At 45.3% G+C, this 19,338-nt stretch overlaps 1 protein-coding gene across 7 annotated transcripts in view; it reads left to right on the forward strand.

Annotated features, from left to right (window-relative positions):
• The window catches only part of LOC137421233 (troponin I, slow skeletal muscle-like), a 98,708-nt gene that overhangs the window by 64,718 nt on the left and 14,652 nt on the right, over positions 1–19,338 (forward strand). For 3 of the 7 annotated variants that reach the window (XM_078781171.1, XM_078781215.1, XM_078781368.1), the window contains one exon: positions 14,751–14,789. In XM_078781171.1, coding sequence (XP_078637297.1) covers positions 14,778–14,789 — 12 coding nt within the window. In that variant the 5' untranslated portion in view covers positions 14,751–14,777. Of the gene's footprint in view, positions 1–1,729; positions 2,012–11,581; positions 11,640–14,750; positions 14,790–19,338 lie in introns of all 7 variants that reach the window. The other 4 variants (XM_078781135.1, XM_078781287.1, XM_078781245.1 and 1 more) reach the window with 3 other exon arrangements.

Here is a 19,338-nt window from a genome sequence, read left to right on the forward strand (position 1 = left end):
TAACTGGTAGGACAGAGGGTTCAACTGGTACCTGGTAGCGCAGAGGGTTCAACTGGTAACTGGTAGGACAGAGGGTTCAACTGGTACCTGGTAGCGCAGAGGGTTCAACTCGTAACTGGTAGCGCAGAGGGTTCAACTGGTAACTAGCCCAAGGTAACAACAAGTGTTGAACTGGTAACTGGCCCAAGGTAACACGGGGGGTTCAACTGGTAACTAGTAGCACAGAGGGATCAACTGGTACCTGGTAGCGCAGAGGGTTCAACTGGTAACTAGCCCAAGGTAACAACAAGTGTTGAACTGGTAACTGGCCCAAGGTAACACGGGGGGTTCAACTGGTAACTAGTAGCACAGAGGGTTCAACTGGTAACTGGCCCAAGATAACACCGAGGGTTCAACTGGTAACTGGCAACACAGAGGGTTCAACTGGTACCTGGCCCAAGGTAACACCGAGGGTTCAACTGGTAACAGGTAGCACAGAGGGTTTGACTGGTAACTGGACCAAGATAGCAAAGAGGGTTCAACTGATAACTCGCCCAAGGTAATACTGAGGGTTCAACTGGTAACTGGTAGGACAGAGGGTTCAACTGGTAACTGGTAGCACAGAGGGTTCAACTGGCAACTGGTAGGACAGAGGGTTCAACTGGTACCTGGTAGCGCAGAGGGTTCAACTGGTAACTAGCCCAAGGTAACAACAAGTGTTGAACAGGTAACTGGCCCAAGGTAACACGGGGGGTTCAACTGGTAAGTAGTAGCACAGAGGGTTCAACTGGTAACTGGCCCAAGGTAACACGGGGGGTTCAACTGGTAACTAGTAGCACAGAGGGTTCAACTGGTAACTGGCCCAAGATAACACCGAGGGTTCAACTGGTAACTGGCAACACAGAGGGTTCAACTGGTACCTGGCCCAAGGTAACACCGAGGGTTCAACTGGTAACAGGTAGCACAGAGGGTTTGATTGGTAACTGGACCAAGATAGCAAAGAGGGTTCAACTGATAACTCGCCCAAGGTAATACTGAGGGTTCAACTGGTAACTGGTAGCGCAGAGGGTTCAACTGGTAACTGGTAGCGCAGAGGGTTCAACTGGTAACTAGCCCAAGGTAACACCGAGTGTTCAGTTGGTAACTGGCCCAAGGTTACACCGAGGGTTCAACTGGTAACTGGTAGCACAGAGGGTTCAACTGGTAACTAGCCCAAGGTAACACCGACTGTTCAGCTGGTAACTGGCCCAAGGTTACACCGAGGGTTCAACTGGTAACTGGCAGCACAGAGGGTTTAACTGGTAACTGGCCCAAGGCAACACATGGTTCTACTGATAACTGGCAACACAGAGGATTCAACTGGTAACTGGCCCAAGTTAGCACAGAGGGTTCAAGTGGTAACTGGCCCAAGTTAGCACAGAGGGTTCAACTGGTAACTGGCCTATGGTAACAGGGGGGTTGAACTGGCAATTGGCTCAAGGTAACTGGCCCAAGGCAACACAGAGGGTTCAATTGTTAAATGGCCCAAGGTAACAAAGATGATATGGAGAAGCAGATAACCAGCGCTCACCCTGTCGGTTCACCACCCAAACCCAATTTCGAGATCGCTCCTGCGGTATCAAATGACATGCACACCTGACACCTACCTGTACCTGTACCTGCACCTGTACCTGCACCTGTATGTGACGCGCCTTCCCGACATTCCACGGTGAATCCTTCTTGCAATATGTCCCCGTCCTCCCTTTACCAGGACATTGTGCTTCTTGGCTGCGTGGTGCACTAACATCCCGGCGCTGCACACCGGTTCACACCGCATGCGCCGTCGCGGGCCCAGTGAATGGCCGGGCACGGGCCGGGCCATCATGCTTCCCGCAGGGCCAGACTTTGACGAACCGGGCGCTCTTCGCCGCTGGCTGCGCTCCCCGTCCCCGCTAGACCGTTGGCAGGACCACGGCGCCTTACTAGACCTGCAGCGGTTCTTCATCGCCGGTGTTGCTGGCTTCATCTTCATCTCCGTGTACATCTCCGTGTGGTACAAAAGGATCCCGCTCCCCATTTAAACCTTCACTACCGGTAGTCCATATTTAAGACCCTCGATAATTCACCCACGACCACTGTAATCCACGTTTTGTAAACCATTTAAAACCAAGAAGCGGGAAGGCGCACTGCTGATTTCGTTTTGAGCGGCGTGTTTGTGACGTCACAAGCGTAAATAAGAACGTGCATCTTTACCTCCGCCACCAAAGGTGGAGGTTATGTTTTCACCCCTGTCTGTCCGTTTTCACCCCTCAGCCCAATGGGCTAAGGGGTATTGTCATCACGGGCGTCGTCCGGGCGGGCGTCCGGGCGGGTGGGCGTCCGGGCGTCCGTCAACTTTTGGTTTCCGTCAATTTCAAGGAGAACAGCTTGTCCAATTAAATCCATTTTTGCAGTGTGTTGGGGTTGAGTAGAGGAAGGTTCCTTTCGAAAATGGGCGCGTTTCGATTTTCAATATGGCCGCCACGGCAGCCATCTTGAAATTGGTTTCCCTCAATTTCGAGCAGAACGGCTTGTCCGATTAAATCCATGTTTGCAGTGTGTGTTGGGGTTGAGTAGAGGATGGTGCCTTTCGAAAATGGGAGCGCTGCGATTTTCAATATGGCCGCCATGGCAGCCATCTTGAAATTGGTTTCTGTCAATTTCTAGCAGAACGGCTTGTCTGATTAAATCCATTTTTGCAGTGTGTGTTGGGGTTGAGTAGAGGAAGGTTCTTGAGCGCGCTGCGATTTTCAATATGGCCGCCACGGCAGCCATCCTGAAATTGGTTTCCATCAATTTCAAGCAGAACGGCTTGTCCGATTAAATCTATTTTTGCAGTGCGTGTTGGGGTTGAGTAGAGGAAGGTACCCTTCGAAAATGGGCGCGCTGCGATTTTCAATATGGCCACCACGGCAGCCATCTTGAAATTGGTTTCCGTCAATTTCAAGCAGAACGGCTTGTCCGATTAAATCTATTTTTGCAGTGCGTGTTGGGGTTGAGTAGAGGAAGGTTCCCTTCGAAAATGGGCGCGCTGCGATTTTCAATATGGCCACCACGGCAGCCATCTTGAAATTGGTTTCCATCAATTTCGAGCAGAACGACTTATCCGATTAAATCCATTTTTGCAGTGTGTGTTGGGGTTGAGTAGAGGAAGGTTCATGGGCGTGAAATGGGTTAATGGGTTCATGGGCGAAAATTTAATTACTTGCAGTTCCTACTCGGTATACAACTTCGCTTCAAATAACAAATTATCATCAATGCTTCCTTTCACCATGCATGGGCTGAGGAGTTACGCCCGCTTTGCGGTGCTATTTATTACTCCCGCCAGGAAGTAATGCATTCACTCGTGTCTGTGTGTGTGTGTGTGTGTGTGTGTGCGTGTGTGCGCGCGTGTGTGTGTGTGTGTGTGTGTGTGTGTGTTTGGGAACAACATATCTGGAAAAGTTCTGAACGGGTTTGGATGAAAGTTGGTGGGATGATTGCCCTTGGGATAAGGAAGAATTGATTAGTTTTTGGTGAAGCTCAGGATATTATTCCGAATCTAGGAATTTTTTGAAGGATTTTTTTACCATTGGAAGATAGGGCTCATTTTTTTTAACATTATCTTCTATATATTCGATATTTAACATTGTGATATTAAAATAGTTTTCATATTTGTTGTGAATGTAATTTAAACTCGTGGTTATGCGTTAGAGCGGTGTATTTTTTTCTAGCAGCGTCGTCTTCAATGTAAATTTTTTTATTTTAATAAAGACATATTCTGTCATTTTAAAAACACCAAAGTGTGTATTAGGTTTCCCCATTTCATAAAATGTATCGTTTGATACGTATAATGCTTTAAAACTGTTTTTTGTTTTTGTTTTTTTAACCTCAGAAGAGATATCAACATTTAGATCAGCGAATGTCATTCGCGGTGTCAGTATTTGATGAACTTATAAAGACTTAGTTCCAGATTTGTCAATGGCTGAGGTATATTAACAAACGAATAAAACAGATTTGGCAAAATTCAAACTTTTTTTTTAAAGATCGCATATTCACCCAGGGTTGGGGGAGGCTGAAGAAGAAGAAACCTCACATGGGCTTCCCAGACCAAATAAATAATTCTGGTTCTAGCTCTGCGATTTTCAGGTTTATTACTCCCACCAGGGAGTAACGCATTCGATCGTGTCCGTCCGTGTGTGTGTGTGTTTGTATGTTGGTGTGTTTGTGTGTTTGTGAACAAGATATCTAGAAAAGTTCTGAACCGATTTGGATGAAAGTTGGTGGGATGATTGCCCTTGGGATAAGGAAGAATTGATTAGTCTTTGGTGAAGCTCAGGATATTATTCCGGATCCAGGAAATTTTTTTGGAAATTTTTTTGGGAAAGATTTTTTCTGTTTTACTGCATTAAAGCTTTTATTCTTATTCTTAAATGATGTTTTTCTCCTCTGATTCCGAGATATATCAAAATTAATTCTCTGACAGTTAGGGCTTACTTTCTTTTTCATTTATTGTTTTGGGGAGAGGGGATGTTAAACAAAACGTATTATTCCAACTAAACCCACGGCGGGAGTATGCGCTCTACTGAGTGGCGTTCTAGTTTTGTTTGTGAACAAAATATCTCAAAAAGTTAAGGATGGATTCGGACGAAATTTGGCAGAGATGTAGCGAATGTGACAAGGACGAAATGATTAGATTTTGGTGAAGCCGGCTACTCGAATTTTTAACGTGATGCTTCACCATTGGGAGATAGGGCCAAAAACGATACATAGCAGGATATCTCAAAAAGTTGTCAACGGATTTGGACGAAACTTGGTGGAGAGGTTGGGTGTCTGACAAGGACGATTCGATTAGATTTTGGTGAAGATCTGATTATGGATTCGGATATGAGAATTATTTAATGTTTAAGTGATTCTTCACCATTGGGAGATAGGGCCAAAACCGATACATTGCAGAATATATAAAAACGTTGTGGACGGATTTGGACGAAACTTGGTGGAGAGGTTGGGTGTCTGACAATGACGATTCGATTCGATTTTGGTCGATCTGATTATGGATTCGGATATGAGAATTATTTAATTTTTAAGTGATTCTTCACCATTGGGAGATAGGGCCAAAAACGATACATAGCAGGATATCTCAAAAAGTTGTAGACGGATTTTTACGAAACTCGGTGGATCGGTTGGGTGTCTGGCAGGGAAGAATCGATTCAATTTTGGTGAAGATCTGAATTTTTTTTAAGTTTGTGTACAAGATCGAGGGTCGTGCAAGAGCTAACATTAATGACAAATAAGACAAACGGACACATAAAACATAATAAAGGGAGAGGGAGACAATATGGTGGGAGAGAGGGAAGCACACAAGTACAACATCAGAGAACAGGGACAACGGGAGATCTGTGGGAGGGAGAGGCCTTGGGGGGAGGAGGCATGGGAAGGGGGAATTCGGATGAGAATTTTTTTTTTTTTTATGATTCTTTACCATTGCGTGATATGGCCGACCAGGTCGGGCGTGACTCGCTACTGAGTGCCGTTGTAGTCATTATTATTTCCAACTGGGTTAATCCACAGAATGTTTTATATCGGTTTGTAAACACCAACGTTGGTAAAAAAAATTCAGAGTTTGTAAATTTACAAATGACTTGTTATATGATATCAGGACAGATCACATGACATGCATGTTCAATTAGAACCTTTTTGGATTAAAAAAAATAAATCCTAACGTTGATAAATGGGCGTCCACTTTGCCTCCATTATAGGGACCGCTTGTTGTGATTCAAACTAAAGCTCCATTTCTATTTCTCTACCAACATATGGCGTGTGCGTTTTTGCCCCGAGATGAGATGATCCCGCTCAGGCGCGTGTGCAGTAAGAACAAGGATTAATCCTCCATGTAATGGAGTTCTGGGTCATGTGCAGATGCTTATCAAGGCCATCTTGGCTTCTTTTGGCACGGCTTGTCAAAAAGATTCCAAAAGCCCTCGCACGCACATCCAGCTCGAGGAGCTCGTGCTTCTGATAAGCAGCAGCAGCTTCTCGGGATAATGTGTGAGCGAGCACTCCGCTGGTCCCCTTAAAGGCACCCAATTGAGATGGTGTGTGTGAGTGTGAGGGTCATGGAGTGCAGGGGTACTTCATGTAGGAGTAGCATGGGAAAAATGGCTGCCGCATCAAATGTCTACAAAATGATATGCTCAAACGCTAAGTACTATGGAGTGAAGTCATAAGCCTTCAAAAGCCACTGCTTTTTATTCTCAAACGTTTTTATAACTATGAAGAATTAGCGGAGCCTATCCGTAGATTCGCTGACGGACCAATGATTCGTCCTGTTTGCCAAAATTAATTTACCCGTGAGAGGAATTCTTCAACCTCAGCGTTGCCCAGGAAAAAGAGGAATTGTAATACCCTCTACCCACCAGGTGGCCCTACATGGTAAAAATTTACCTCGATAATGTATGCCCCCGGTCCCTCTCAGGCCCCCGTGAGGCTGCGGCCACATGGCCTATGTTACCCCTCATACAAAGTTGTATTTGTACCCCGAGTTTGAAGTTTGTAACTTAAAAGATGTGGCCGTGTATAGAACACATACAAACAGAGAGAGAGAGAGGGAGAGCGATAGAGAGAGAGCGAGAGATTTTTGCCTTTTATATGTATAGATGAAAAGACGCCAGAATACATCACAAATTACCAAATTGAGAGATCGCAAAATCGGCGATTTGTTCATCCACGGAATTTTTGATAAATGTCATCCGGCCCAGCACAATAATGGCTGAAGCAATTACAATGATCCCAACGGAAGGAAGCAACATTGTCTCTCTTGGGTATTGCACCTGTTGTTTACCAATTTTTTTCATTGGGATTAAAATAATAATACAACCACAACACTACAACGCCGAGAACACCATTCACGCATACGCAGAATGAGAAACTCTCCCGTAAAACTCGCTGTCTGCTAAGTGTCTGTCTTGGATTCTAAGGTACGACAAAATGTGTAAATTACGAACCAAGGGGCCAGAAGGGTCGGCTGATGCTTTCATAGAGGTTCACAGGGGGCAAAACTGGTTATTGGAAAGAGTATTCTAAATTCGCCTTTCCGTGTGGAACGATTGTTGAAGCAAATTGTGCAGTACCTCCTCCTCATGTAAATAGTTGTTATCATGTGACCTCTTTATAAGGTATCTACTTATTAGATGTATACAGGTTAGAGAGGGATGAGGAGGGAGAAAATTGGGAATGCCAACATTGAGGGAAGGAGATGAGTGGAGTTTGGGAGAGAAGGGAAGAAGGTGAGCAGAGTTCAGGAGATAAGGGAAGGAAGTGAGCGGAGTTTGGGAGAGAAGGGAAGAAGGTGAGCAGAGTTTGGGAGATAAGGGCAGGAAGTGAGCAGAGTTTGGGAGAGAAGGGAAGAAGGTGAGCAGAGTTTGGGAGATAAGGGAAGGAAGTGAGCAGAGTTTGGGAGGGAAGGGAAGGAGGTGAGCAGAGTTTGAGAGAGAAGGGAAGAAGGTGAGCAGAGTTTGGGAGATAAGGGAAGGAAGTGAGCAGAGTTTGGGAGAGAAGGCAAGAAGGTGAGCAGGGTTTGGGAGATAAGGGAAGGGTGTGAGCAGAACTTGGGAGAGAAGGGAAGAAGGTGAGCAGAGTTTGGGAGATAAGGGAAGGAAGTGAGCAGAGTTTTGGAGGGAAGGGAAGGAGGTGAGTGGAGTTTGGGAGAGGAGAGAAGAAGGTGAGCAGAGTTTGGGGGATAAGGGAAGGAAGTGAGCAGAGTTTGGGAGAGAGGGGATGGGGAAGAGAGCAGAGTTTGGGAGAGAATGGAAGGAGGTGGGCGGAGTTTGGGAGAGAAGGGAAGAAGGTGAGCAGAGTTTGGGAGATAAGGGAAGGAAGTGAGCAGAGTTTGGGAGAGAAGGGAAGAAGGTGAGCAGAGTTTGGGAGATAAGGGAAGGAAGTGAGCAGAGTTTTGGAGGGAAGGGAAGGAGGTGGGTGGAGTTTGGGAGAGAAGGGAAGAAGGTGAGCAGGGTTTTGGGAGATAAGGGAAGGGTGTGAGCAGAATTTGGGAGAGAGGGGAAGAAGGTGAGCAAAGTTTGGTAGATAAGGGAAGGGAGTGAGCAGAGTTTTGGAGGGAAGGGAAGGAGGTGAGTGGAATTTGGGAGAGAAGGGAAGAAGGTGAGCAGAGTTTGGGGGATAAGGGAAGGAAGTGAGCAGAGTTTGGGAGAGAGGGGATGGGGAAGAGAGCAGAGTTTGGGAGAGAGGGGATGGGGAAGAGAGCAGAGTTTGGGAGAGAATGGAAGGAGGTGAGCGGAGTTTGGGAGAGAAGGGAAGAAGGTGAGCAGAGTTTGGGAGATAAGGGATGGGGAAGTGAGCAGGGTTTGGGAGAGAAGGGAAGGAAGTGAGCAGAGTTTGGGAGAGAAAAGAAGGAGGTGAGCAGAGTTTGGGAGAGAAGGGAAGAAGGTGAGCAGAGTTTTGGAGATAAGGGAAGGAAGTGAGCAGAGTTTGGGAGAGAAGGGAAGAAGGTGAGCAGAGTTTGGGAGATAAGGGAAGGAAGTGAGCAGAGTTTGGGAGGGAAGGGAAGGAGATGAGCAGAGTTTGAGAGAGAAGGGAAGAAGGTGAGCAGAGTTTGGGAGATAAGGGAAGGAAGTGAGCAGAGTTTGGGAGAGAATGGAAGAAGGTGAGCAGGGTTTGGGAGATAAGGGAAGGGTGTGAGCAGAATTTGGGAGAGAAGGGAAGAAGGTGAGCAGAGTTTGGGGGATAAGGGAAGGAAGTGAGCAGAGTTTGGGAGAGAGGGGATGGGGAAGAGAGCAGAGTTTGGGAGAGAATGGAAGGAGGTGAATGGAGTTTGGGAGAGAAGGGAAGAAGGTGAGCAGAGTTTGGGAGATAAGGGATGGGGAAGTGAGCAGGGTTTGGGAGAGAAGGGAAGGAAGTGAGCAGAGTTTGGGAGAGAAAAGAAGGAGGTGAGCAGAGTTTGGGAGAGAAGGGAAGAAGGTGAGCAGAGTTTGGAAGATAAGGGAAGGAAGTGAGCAGAGTTTGGGAGAGAAGGGAAGAAGGTGAGCAGAGCTTCGGATATAAGGGAAGGAAGTGAGCAGAGTTTGGGAGGGAAGGGAAGGAGGTGAGCAGAGTTTGAGAGAGAAGGGAAGAAGGTGAGCAGATTTGGGAGAGAAGGGAAGAAGGTGAGCAGGGTTTGGGAGATAAGGGAAGGGTGTGAGCAGAATTTGGGAGAGAAGGGAAGAAGGTGAGCAGAGTTTGGGAGATAGGGGAAGAACGTGAGCAGAGTTTGGCAGAGAAGGGAAGAAGGTGAGCAGAGTTTGGGAGATAAGGGAAGGAAGTGAGCAGAGTTTGGGAGAGAAGGGAAGGAGGTGAGTGGGGTTTGGGAGAGGAGGGAGGAAGGTGAGCAGAGTTTGGGGGATAAGGGAAGGAAGTGAGCAGAGTTTGGGAGAGAGGGGATGGGGAAGAGAGCAGAGTTTGGGAGAGAATGGAAGGAGGTGAGCGGAGTTTGGGAGAGAAGGGAAGGTGGTGAGTGGAGTTTGGGAGCGAAGGGAAAGAGTTGAGCGGAGTTTGGGAGCGAATTGAAGGAGGTGAGAGGAGTTTGGGAGAGAAGGGAAGGAGGTGAGAGGAGTTTGGGAGCGAATTGAAGGAGGTGAGAGGAGTTTGGGAGAGAAGGGAAGGAGGTGAGAGGAGTTTTGGAGAGAAGGGAAGGATGTGAGAGGAGTTTGGGAGGGAAGGGAAGGAGGTGAGCGGAGTTTGGAGAGAAGGGAAGGAGGTGACCTGAGTTTGGGAGAGAAGGGAAGGAGGTGAGTGGCGTTGGGAGAGAAGGGAAGGAGGTAAGCAGAGTTTGGGAGAGAAGGCAAGGAGGTGAGCGGAGTTGGGAGAGAAGGGAAGGAGGTGAGCACAGTTTGGGAGAGAAGGGAAGGAGGTAAGCAGAAGTTTGGGAGAGAAGGGAAGGAGGTGAGTGGAGTTTGGGGGAGAGGGGAACGAGGTGAGCGGAGTTTGGGAGAGAAGGGAAGGAGATGAGCGGAGTTTGGGAGAGAAGGGAAGGAGGTGAGTGGAGTTTGGGAGAGAAGGGAAGGAGGTGAGCACAGTTTGGGAGAGAAGGGAAGGAGGTAAGCGGAGTTTGGGAGAGAAGGGAAGGAGGTGAGTGGAGTTTGGGGGAGAGGGGAACGAGGTGAGCACAGTTTGGAAGAGAAGGGCAAGAGGTGAGCACAGTTTGGGAGAGAAGGGAAGGAGGTAAGCAGAGTTTGGGAGAGAAGGGAAGGAGGTGAGTGGAGTTTGGGGGAGAGGGGAACGAGGTGAGCGGAGTTTGGGAGAGAAGGGAAGGAGATGAGCGGAGTTTGGGAGAGAAGGGAAGGAGGTGAGTGGAGTTTGGGAGAGAGGGGAAAGAGGTGAGCACAGTTTGGAAGAGAAGGGCAAGAGGTGAGCACAGTTTGGAAGAGAAGGGATGGAGGTGAGCACAGTTTGGAAGAGAAGGGAAAGAGGTGAGTGGAGTTTGGGAGAGAAGGGAAGGAGGATTGGGAGGATATATGAGTATGGGGATATAATGCAAAGGGGAAGGGAAGGAGCAGAGAAAGTAGGCGTGTAGAATAAATAAATGACTCCAAAAATGAAGGAAAACAGGGCAGCAGAATGTCTGAGTGGAGACAGAAGGGCTGGGAATATTGGATGTGATATGAAGGGAAATCGGGACGAGACTTGTAGGAGATATATCGTTGAGGGGGTCGGGAGTTTCCACATGTAAATTCCCCTCGAAATAATTTACTGGATGATGACGTCATTGGTATCCACATCTGGAAAAAACAGAGTTGAACAAGTCAGAATTTTTTTTTTTTTTTTAAATGAAAAAAAACGTATGGATGGAATTCCCCAAAACCAACCAAGCAAGGTAGGAATGACAAGGTAGAAATGGCACCATAATCCAACAACAATCCTTTTGCGGATTGTCATGACGACATATTTTGACATTTTTGTTGTCGGTGTAAATGGTAACAATTGAATTTGTCTGTAGTCTATGTTAGAGGTAGTTGTCGATCTATGTCGTCTGGATTGGTTTAATTGTGTCTTATTTGCTGTGGGATTTAGACAGAAAATATCCTTCAGACCTTGTTTAGTTACTGTTGGGGATTCCATTCCTACATGTTTTTTCATTTTAAAAAAACGTTTATTTTTGTCTGGTGTTTGTGTGTGTCGGTGCAAACTTTTCCCAGTACAAACTGCCTTGGTCGGGCACTCAGGTAGCGCACTCGTTGAAACCACAGAGCGTTCCCAATGGTGAGAATATTGATAATAAATAACGTCATTAATCATCGATTTTACATGCGAGTCCGTTTAAAGTTTAAGGCATCAAACGAAATTTGCCTCAAAAACGCAATTTCAAAGCAGCTTCGGCAAGGCATTTGTTACGTCACAGATAGGTAAACATCCCGCCTTGGCAACCTGATTACAGGTGCGTTATTCTCCTCGCTGGGTGACGTAATAAGAGATACCTCAAGATCCTGTGTTTGTGGTGATTATTTATTTATTTATTTATTTATTCAACACACTCACGTGTTCCCAATGCTCTAACTTGCTGTCTTTGCATGTCTGTCCGGCCATCTAACACCTGTGTGTTCTGCGCTCTGTACAGGTATGTGTTGTCCAAGCAACTGCTATAGTCCGTGTCTCCAGCTCCTTGGATATCACAGGCACGTCGGACATTTACCGGAATTCTTTATCTGTTTGCATGTATATCTCTACACCAGCCTCTTACATCAGTTCACAGCACAGACTTATACGATGTGTGACGTCATTGAGAGCGTACGTCACACAGCCCTGAAATAAGTTTGTGAAATGATAAAATTGTCAAAATGAAACAAATTCATTTGTAGTTTTACTTTCGAAGTCCGTTTACAAAACACTCCTTTTATCGGTCGTTTCATTAGAAGGAAAAGAAAAGTAAGAAGCAAATCACGTGTCCTTTGAAGTTTGACGTCATGCGCAGGTATGAGAGGTTTTGGAACGACTTCACTGATCCTTTGACCTTTTGAACTCGTTCCTGTAACCCTGACCCTTTAACGACGAATCGTTACTTTATCGATTGTAGACCTTCCTTTAGTTGTCCAGAATTCCCCAGTGGAGTTAAATGTCTCGAGAACCTGTTAACCTTGTAGTGCTCACGACGTTACAGCTTGGTTACCTTTCCATCCTGGTTTTGGGAAAACCGTCCAAGGGTTCTGTGCAGATCCCATCGCACTGAATCAAGTTTTCCGAACGTAAATGCACTTGGTTCGTTCACTTTGAACCACCAATCCGATTACAATTCCCATTAACTTTGAACCTGCAGAGCTAGCTAATCTACCAGCACATTTGTGTTAGTATTATTTTTTTTGTATACAAGATCGAGGCTCGTGTAAGAGCTAACATCAATCACAAAAACACAAACTGACATAAAACATAAGATAAAGGGAGCGGGAGACCAGATGGGGGAGAGAGAGGGAAGCACACAAGTACAACAGCAGAGAACAGGGACATCGGGAGATCTGTGGGAGGGAGAGGGCTTCGGGGGGAGGAGGCGTGGGAAGGGGGGGGGGCGCTGGGAGAGGTATAAAACACATGGACACTGCTAGAACTTCCAGGAAAGAAAGAAGTCGGGACTTCCAAAAAAAGGTGGATCTCGGGAAAAAAAAGTGGATCTCGGGTATTATATTGGTTATAACTTATAATAATTATAACTATAATATGGGACAATGGTATTTGAATGTTTTACTAACATTTGCCTTCCCCATCGATAATCGGAACAGAGTGCTTATTTATCGGTACGAGCAGAGCCAAAGCCTTGAGCTACTTATACCGCCCAACGCAAAGCGGTGGTGCAACATCAGGTGGCGGAGGTTGGATTTGTCTAAAAAGAGGGCGAAGCAACATCAGGTGGCGGGAGGCGGTTGGATGTGTCTAAAAATAGGGCGAAATGTAGCTATTTTTATATGTTTTGTTACTCCATGAAGATCTGTTTTAAATCCACTCTAATCCAGATGTTCGTATTGATTTTAGAGATTGCTGAAGGGATAATAAAGTGACTGATTATATCGCATCAATAAAAGTGAAACGTAAATGCAAAACAACCAATTAACGGCTTTTCAATTCCAGCGAGGGAAGTGGCCGCCATAAACGGGAGACAGACGAACGCACAAACAGACGTCACAGTTCGCAATACATAATAGATATACGATTTATAGGGCCGCAATATATAAGAGATTAATAGGGCATTTGTAGGATCTAGGTGGAACTGAGAACAAAGGAAGCAATGTACCGCACAGCATATTGGATGATAAAATTACATTGATCAACTTGCCTTCTTTACAGATCGAAACACCTTTTGCTTTCTGAGGTAGTTATTGTAGATATTTTTGTTTTGTTTATATAAATGTTTCTTACAATGAAAATAATCTTATATCTTACGATAATTCACCAAATGTCCGTCTGTCCATTCGAAGGTACCGCAAAAACGGCTCAACCGATCGCAACGATATTTTGGGTGGGTATTCCTGGGACCCCTGGGAGTAAAATAGGCTATATTGTTTTTCCAATTTTTCCAAAATTTTCAGTTTTTCCAAACACGATGGAATAATATTTACTGATATGAACAGTGATTTGACTTTTGTTGAAATTCTACAAATAGTGTTTATTCTACGTACCAGGAGAGAGTACATCGACTCCTGACGAACTCTTCCTATATAAACGTGCGGCTCCGAAGTAACATGGCAGCGTGTGCAAAGCAACTGAGAAACAGGTGTAGCGGCCGCTTCTGTGTTACAGATTCGGCGCGCACTCTTCACACATAAACGTGCGACTGAGAAAGACGTGTAGCGGCCGCTTCCGTTTTGCAGAATTCAATCTTTTTTCAAAATGGGTGCCATGTACTGTTTAGATTTTGATGATTTGCATGTGATATGATTCAACGGATGTTTATATGAATCGTTTAAACTTAAAAAAGCCTTCAATTTCTCATATTTTGCCTTTTCATTTGAGCCTCCCAATTGAAGCCCTGTCCATAGGACGAGTACTGTTGCTAGTACATTTAAATACATTGTGTTTGGGATTTTTAATGGTGTCGATATTCAAACAGCTTTGTTTACTATATGTGTATGTGTGTGTGTATATCTGTGTGTTGTGTGTATGTGTGTGTGTGTGTGTGGGTATATTTGTGTGTGTATATCTGTGTGTGTGTGTTTGTGTGTGTGTTTGTGTGTGTGTGTGTGTGTGTGTGTGTGTGTGTATCTCTGTGTGTGTATGTGTGTCTATCTGTGTGTATGTGTATGTGCGTGTGTATATCTATGTGTATGTGTGTGTGTGTATGTGTATGTGTGTGTGTATGTGTGTATGTGTGTGTGTGTATATCTGTGTGTGTGTGTGTGTGTGTGTGTGTGTGTGTGTGTGTGTGTGTGTGTGTGTGTATATCTGTGTGTGTGTGTGTGTGTGTGTGTGTGTGTGTGTGTGTATCTCTGTGTGTGTATGTGTGTCTATCTGTGTGTATGTGTATGTGCATGTGTGTGTATGTGTATCTGTATGTGTGTGTGTATATCTGTGTGTGTGTGTGTGTGTGTGTGTGTGTGTTTGTGTGTGTTTGTGTGTACAGGCTTCCTTGTGGTTTCCATTGAACTTCATGGAACCGTTTTTTCCCCTTATTTCTTGCTGTTATTCATTGTTATTGTTGCATTATGCATTTCTTGTCTTGGTATGGACAAACCAAGTTGGGTGTGAATGAAATGATAAATGAAAATGAACCATTGTGACTCGTAGCTCTGTTTGCTTTTCAGAAACCCGCACTTTCTGCCTCTCGGAAGATGCATTTGAAGGTTTGAGTTTTCATTTGGGACAAAAAGATCACATTTTTCTACTACAGTGTTATTATGCATAGATTGGATGATAATTACACAGCCATCTTCAATTATACACCACACTTCACCACTCAGTACCCAATGCACACTGCACAATGCACACCACACAATACTCACTGCAGAATGCACACCATGCAATACACACTAAACAATACACACAACACAATACACACTGCACAATGCCCAATGCATGCTGCACAATGCACTCCGTGCAATACACACCACACAATGCACATCACACAATGCACACAATGCAATACACACCACATAATGCACACCACGCAATGCACAATGCCCACAGCACAATACACACCACAAAATGCACACAGCACCTACCCACCACACAATTCCCAATGCTCACAGAACAATTTCCACAGCACCTGCATGTGCACATATTATACTGCATAATGTATACTGAAAATGCGCATTCTATACTGCTCATGATAGTCTTGACACAAGGGGGCGACTCGTGACTATGGAGGTGTTTGTTACATTCGTTAGTAGTTCCATTTTTATTTCGTGCTGTGTACTCCTTCACATTATCGGCACAGTTTGAGGGCTTGTGATTACGCATCACGTGACATTGGTCGATAGATTCTCGCCGAGGCCCTCTTGAAATTTTCCATATTTTTATTCGCAAGAAAGATAACGCTCTGTTTTGCATTTTTAAAAAAATCAAATTATATTTCCCAAATTCACAGTAGAACACTTATGTTGATAAGAACTGATCACTAGCGAGTTATCTGACAGAGAACTCTGCTACAGTTTCGATATAATACATCTCGTCATGATGCTTCAATTTCATACCTGTGACAAATGCAATTACTTATATCGTGACTCTTACTTAGTCCAAAATCGAACAAAGCAATGGGGACAATTCACTGCAGTGCACAAACAAACAATTCGAAACAATGGGGACAATTCACCGCAGTACACGAACAAAGATTTGAAACAATGGGGACAATTCAGCGCAGTACACAAACAAAGGATTTGAAACAATGGAGACAATTCACCGCAGTACACAAACAAAGGATTTGAAACAATGGGGACAATTAACCATAGTACACGAACAAAGGATTTGAAACAATGGGGACAATTCACCGCAGTACATGAACAAAGGATTTGAAACAATGGGGACAATTCATTGCAGTACACAAACAAAGGATTTTAAACAATGGGGATAATTCACCGCAGTGCACAGACAAAGCATTTGAAACAATGGGGACAATTCACTGCAGTGCACAAACAAAGGATTTGAATCAATGGGGACAATTCATTGCAGTACACAAACAAAGGATTTGAAACAATGGGGACAATTCACCGCAGTACACAGACAAAGCATTTAAAACCATGGGGACAATTCACCACAGTACATGAGCAATGGCTGTGAGTACACACTTTGGGGAATATCCATACTTCATCGAGGCCTAAAAACGGAGGGAAAAGGATGTTTTGATTATTGCCATGGTCAGGTTGCACTTGTTGTTGTTGTTGTTGTTAATATTATTAGTTTTTACAGCCAAAACACTGACCTGTGAAATATCATCTGTAAATAAGCAATACGCTCTAAATTTGAATGTATGTACAACACTTCATATGAATGTCAGGGATTCTAATTCTAAATTTATGTATCACGTGGTTGTGACGTCTATCTCACTGTGCACCCTTGACCTCCGTCTCACTGTGTACCCTTGACCTCCGTGTCATTGTGTACCCTTGACCTCTGTCTCACTGTGTGACCTTGACTCCTGTCTCACTGTTTACTCTTGACTTCTGTCTCACTGTGTACCCTTGACCTCTGTCTCACTGTGCACCATTGACCTCCATCTCACTGTGTACCCTTGACCCCTGTCTCACATTGAACCCTTGACCTCTGTCCCACATTGAACCCTCGACCTCTGTCTCACATTTAACCCTTGACCTCTGTATCACATTGAACCCTTGACCTCTGTCTCACATTGAACCCTCGACCTCTGTCTCACATTGAACCCTTGACCTCTGTCTCACATTGAACCCTTGACATCTGTCTCACATTGAACCGTTGAACTCTGTTTCATTGTGTACCCCTTGACCTCCATCTGACTGTGTACCCTTGACCTCCATCTCACTGTGTACCCTTGACCTCTGTCTCACTGTTTTGTGGGTGTACCCTCAGGAGTGCCAGGAAGCACTATCTCTCCACACTCAAGAATGAAGTCTCAAACCTGTCTCCTTCCTCCAAATCCTGGTGGCGTCTGGTCAAATCCGTTTCTGCTGTTTGTTCCCCCTCCATCCCCTCCCTTACCTCAAATGGCTACACAGTTGACACCGCATGTGACAAATCTGAATGCCTCAACTCTGTGTTTGCTTCAAAAACTTGTGTCCCAAACCCATCTCTCTCTGTTCCGACCTTACCCAGTCGAGCCCAACTGCTCCTGGACTCTGTGTCCTTCTCTCCTGACAAGGTGGAGAAGTTTTTGTCAAACCTCAACTCTGATTCTGCAACTGGACCAGACGGCATCAGCCCACGGTCCTAAAAGTCTGCTCTGGTGCTCTATCTCACCCTCTCTCTGTTCTTTTCACCCTCTCTTTTGCTCAAGGTCATCTGCCTTCAGCTTGGAAATCAGCCAACATCACCGCTTTACACAAAAAAGATGCAAAAACAGATCCTTGCAACCACAGATCAATCAGCCTGCCCCCAATTATCAGCAAAGTCATGGAATCCATCGTTGCTTCGGATATCAAATCCGTCCGCTTCTCCAATGGCTTGATCTCCGATCATCAATTTGGATTCAGACCAGGTCATTCTACTCTGGACATGCTGCTTCTGCTGTCTCAACAATGGATGGAGGTCCTCAATGCCAAACAGGAAATCAGAGCTGTCAACCTTGACATATCAGTTGCCTTCGATACGGTCTGGCACCCAGCTCTGCTCACCAAACTCTCCTCTTATGGTATCCATAGGAATCTCCACGCATGACTTGCGAACTTCCTCTCTGGTCGTAGTCAACGTGTGGCCCTAAATGGATTTCTCTCATCGCCCCTTCATGTTCTGGCTGGAGTTCCCCAATGTAGTGTTCTGGGCCCTGTGCTATTTCTGGTCTTCATCAATGATCTCTCCGACTCTCTGGAAAATCCTCTATCTCTTTGCTGATGACTCCACTCTCTTCCGCTCCATTCTTCATCCCTCAGATCGGCAGTCTGCAGCCTCCTCACTCTCTGCAGACTTGGACAAAATCACAGACTGGACAAACAAGTGGAACATGTCTTTCAATCCTGACAAATCTCACACTTTTACTAGGTCTCTCCGAAAAGACCGACTGGACAACCATCCCATCTACTTTCTCAACAATCCTCTCCAAGAAGTTCTGTCGCTGAAGCTTTTGGGTCTCACTATCTGCCATGATCCTTCCTGGGAAAACCACATTTCCAAGCTGGCTGCCAAAGCCATTCCCCGACTGGGCATCCTCCATCGTGCGAAGTCCTTCTTTGGCACACCTGAGCTCCTCACCACATAAAAGACTTTCATGTGCAGCTCAATGGAATACTGTTCCCCCCTCTGGGCTGGTGCTCCTGCCTCACACCCAGTTCGGCTTCATGCTGTTGAAACCAAAACTTTCAGAATTATTGGAATCTTCCGCGATGAAGCTAACTCCGAGGGCCTTTCACTTTCACTCTCACTCACCACAGGCAGGTTGGTGGTCTTTCTGTCTTCTTCCGACTCCTCTCCGGCCTTGCTCCCCCAGCACTCTCTGTGCTCTGTCCCCCAAATATTCCTACAGGACTCACAGGATCTGCCAGCAACCCTCTTATGGTTAAACTGCCAAAATCTGGGCTCTCTGCTCACCTTCACTCTTTCATTCCTCTTTTCTCCCACCTCTGGAACAAACTCCCCCACTCCCTTCAATCCCACTCCTCCCTCCACGTCTTTAAAACAGCTGTTCACCACCATCTCCTATCTTGAGATGACATCTCTTCTCATCTCTCTCTTTGACATCTCTGACATCTCTTATCTCTTATCATCTATCATCATCTCTTATCATCTCTTATCTCTTACATCTCTTATCATCTCTTGTCTCTTATCATCATCATGACACCTCTTATCTTCTATCCTATCATCTTATCATTTATTGAGACATCTCTTATCTTATCTTATCTTATCCCCCATCCAAAACATTGATCTTTTCTACCCCCGCTAATTCACCCCAGATCCACTTTTTTTGAAATTCCAACTTCTTTCCTGGAAGTCCTTGCAGTGTCCATGTGTTTTATACCTCTCCCACCTCCCCCCAAGCCCTCTCCCTCCCACAGGTCTCTCAATGTCCCTGCTCTCAAATGTTGTGTTTGTGTCCTTCCCCCTCTCTCCCCATCTTGTCTCCCGCTCCCCTTATTTTTGTGTTTTATGTGTCTTTTTGACTTTTTGTGTAATTAATGTTAGCTCTTTCACGAGCCTCGATCTTGTATCCAAAAAAACAAAAAAACAAAAAAAACATCTGTGTGCCCTTGACCCCTGTCTCACTGTTTACTC

This window comes from Myxine glutinosa, chromosome 1 (assembly GCF_964187855.1).
Source record: "Myxine glutinosa chromosome 1, kmMyxGlut1.1, whole genome shotgun sequence".
NCBI lineage: Eukaryota > Metazoa > Chordata > Myxini > Myxiniformes > Myxinidae > Myxine > Myxine glutinosa.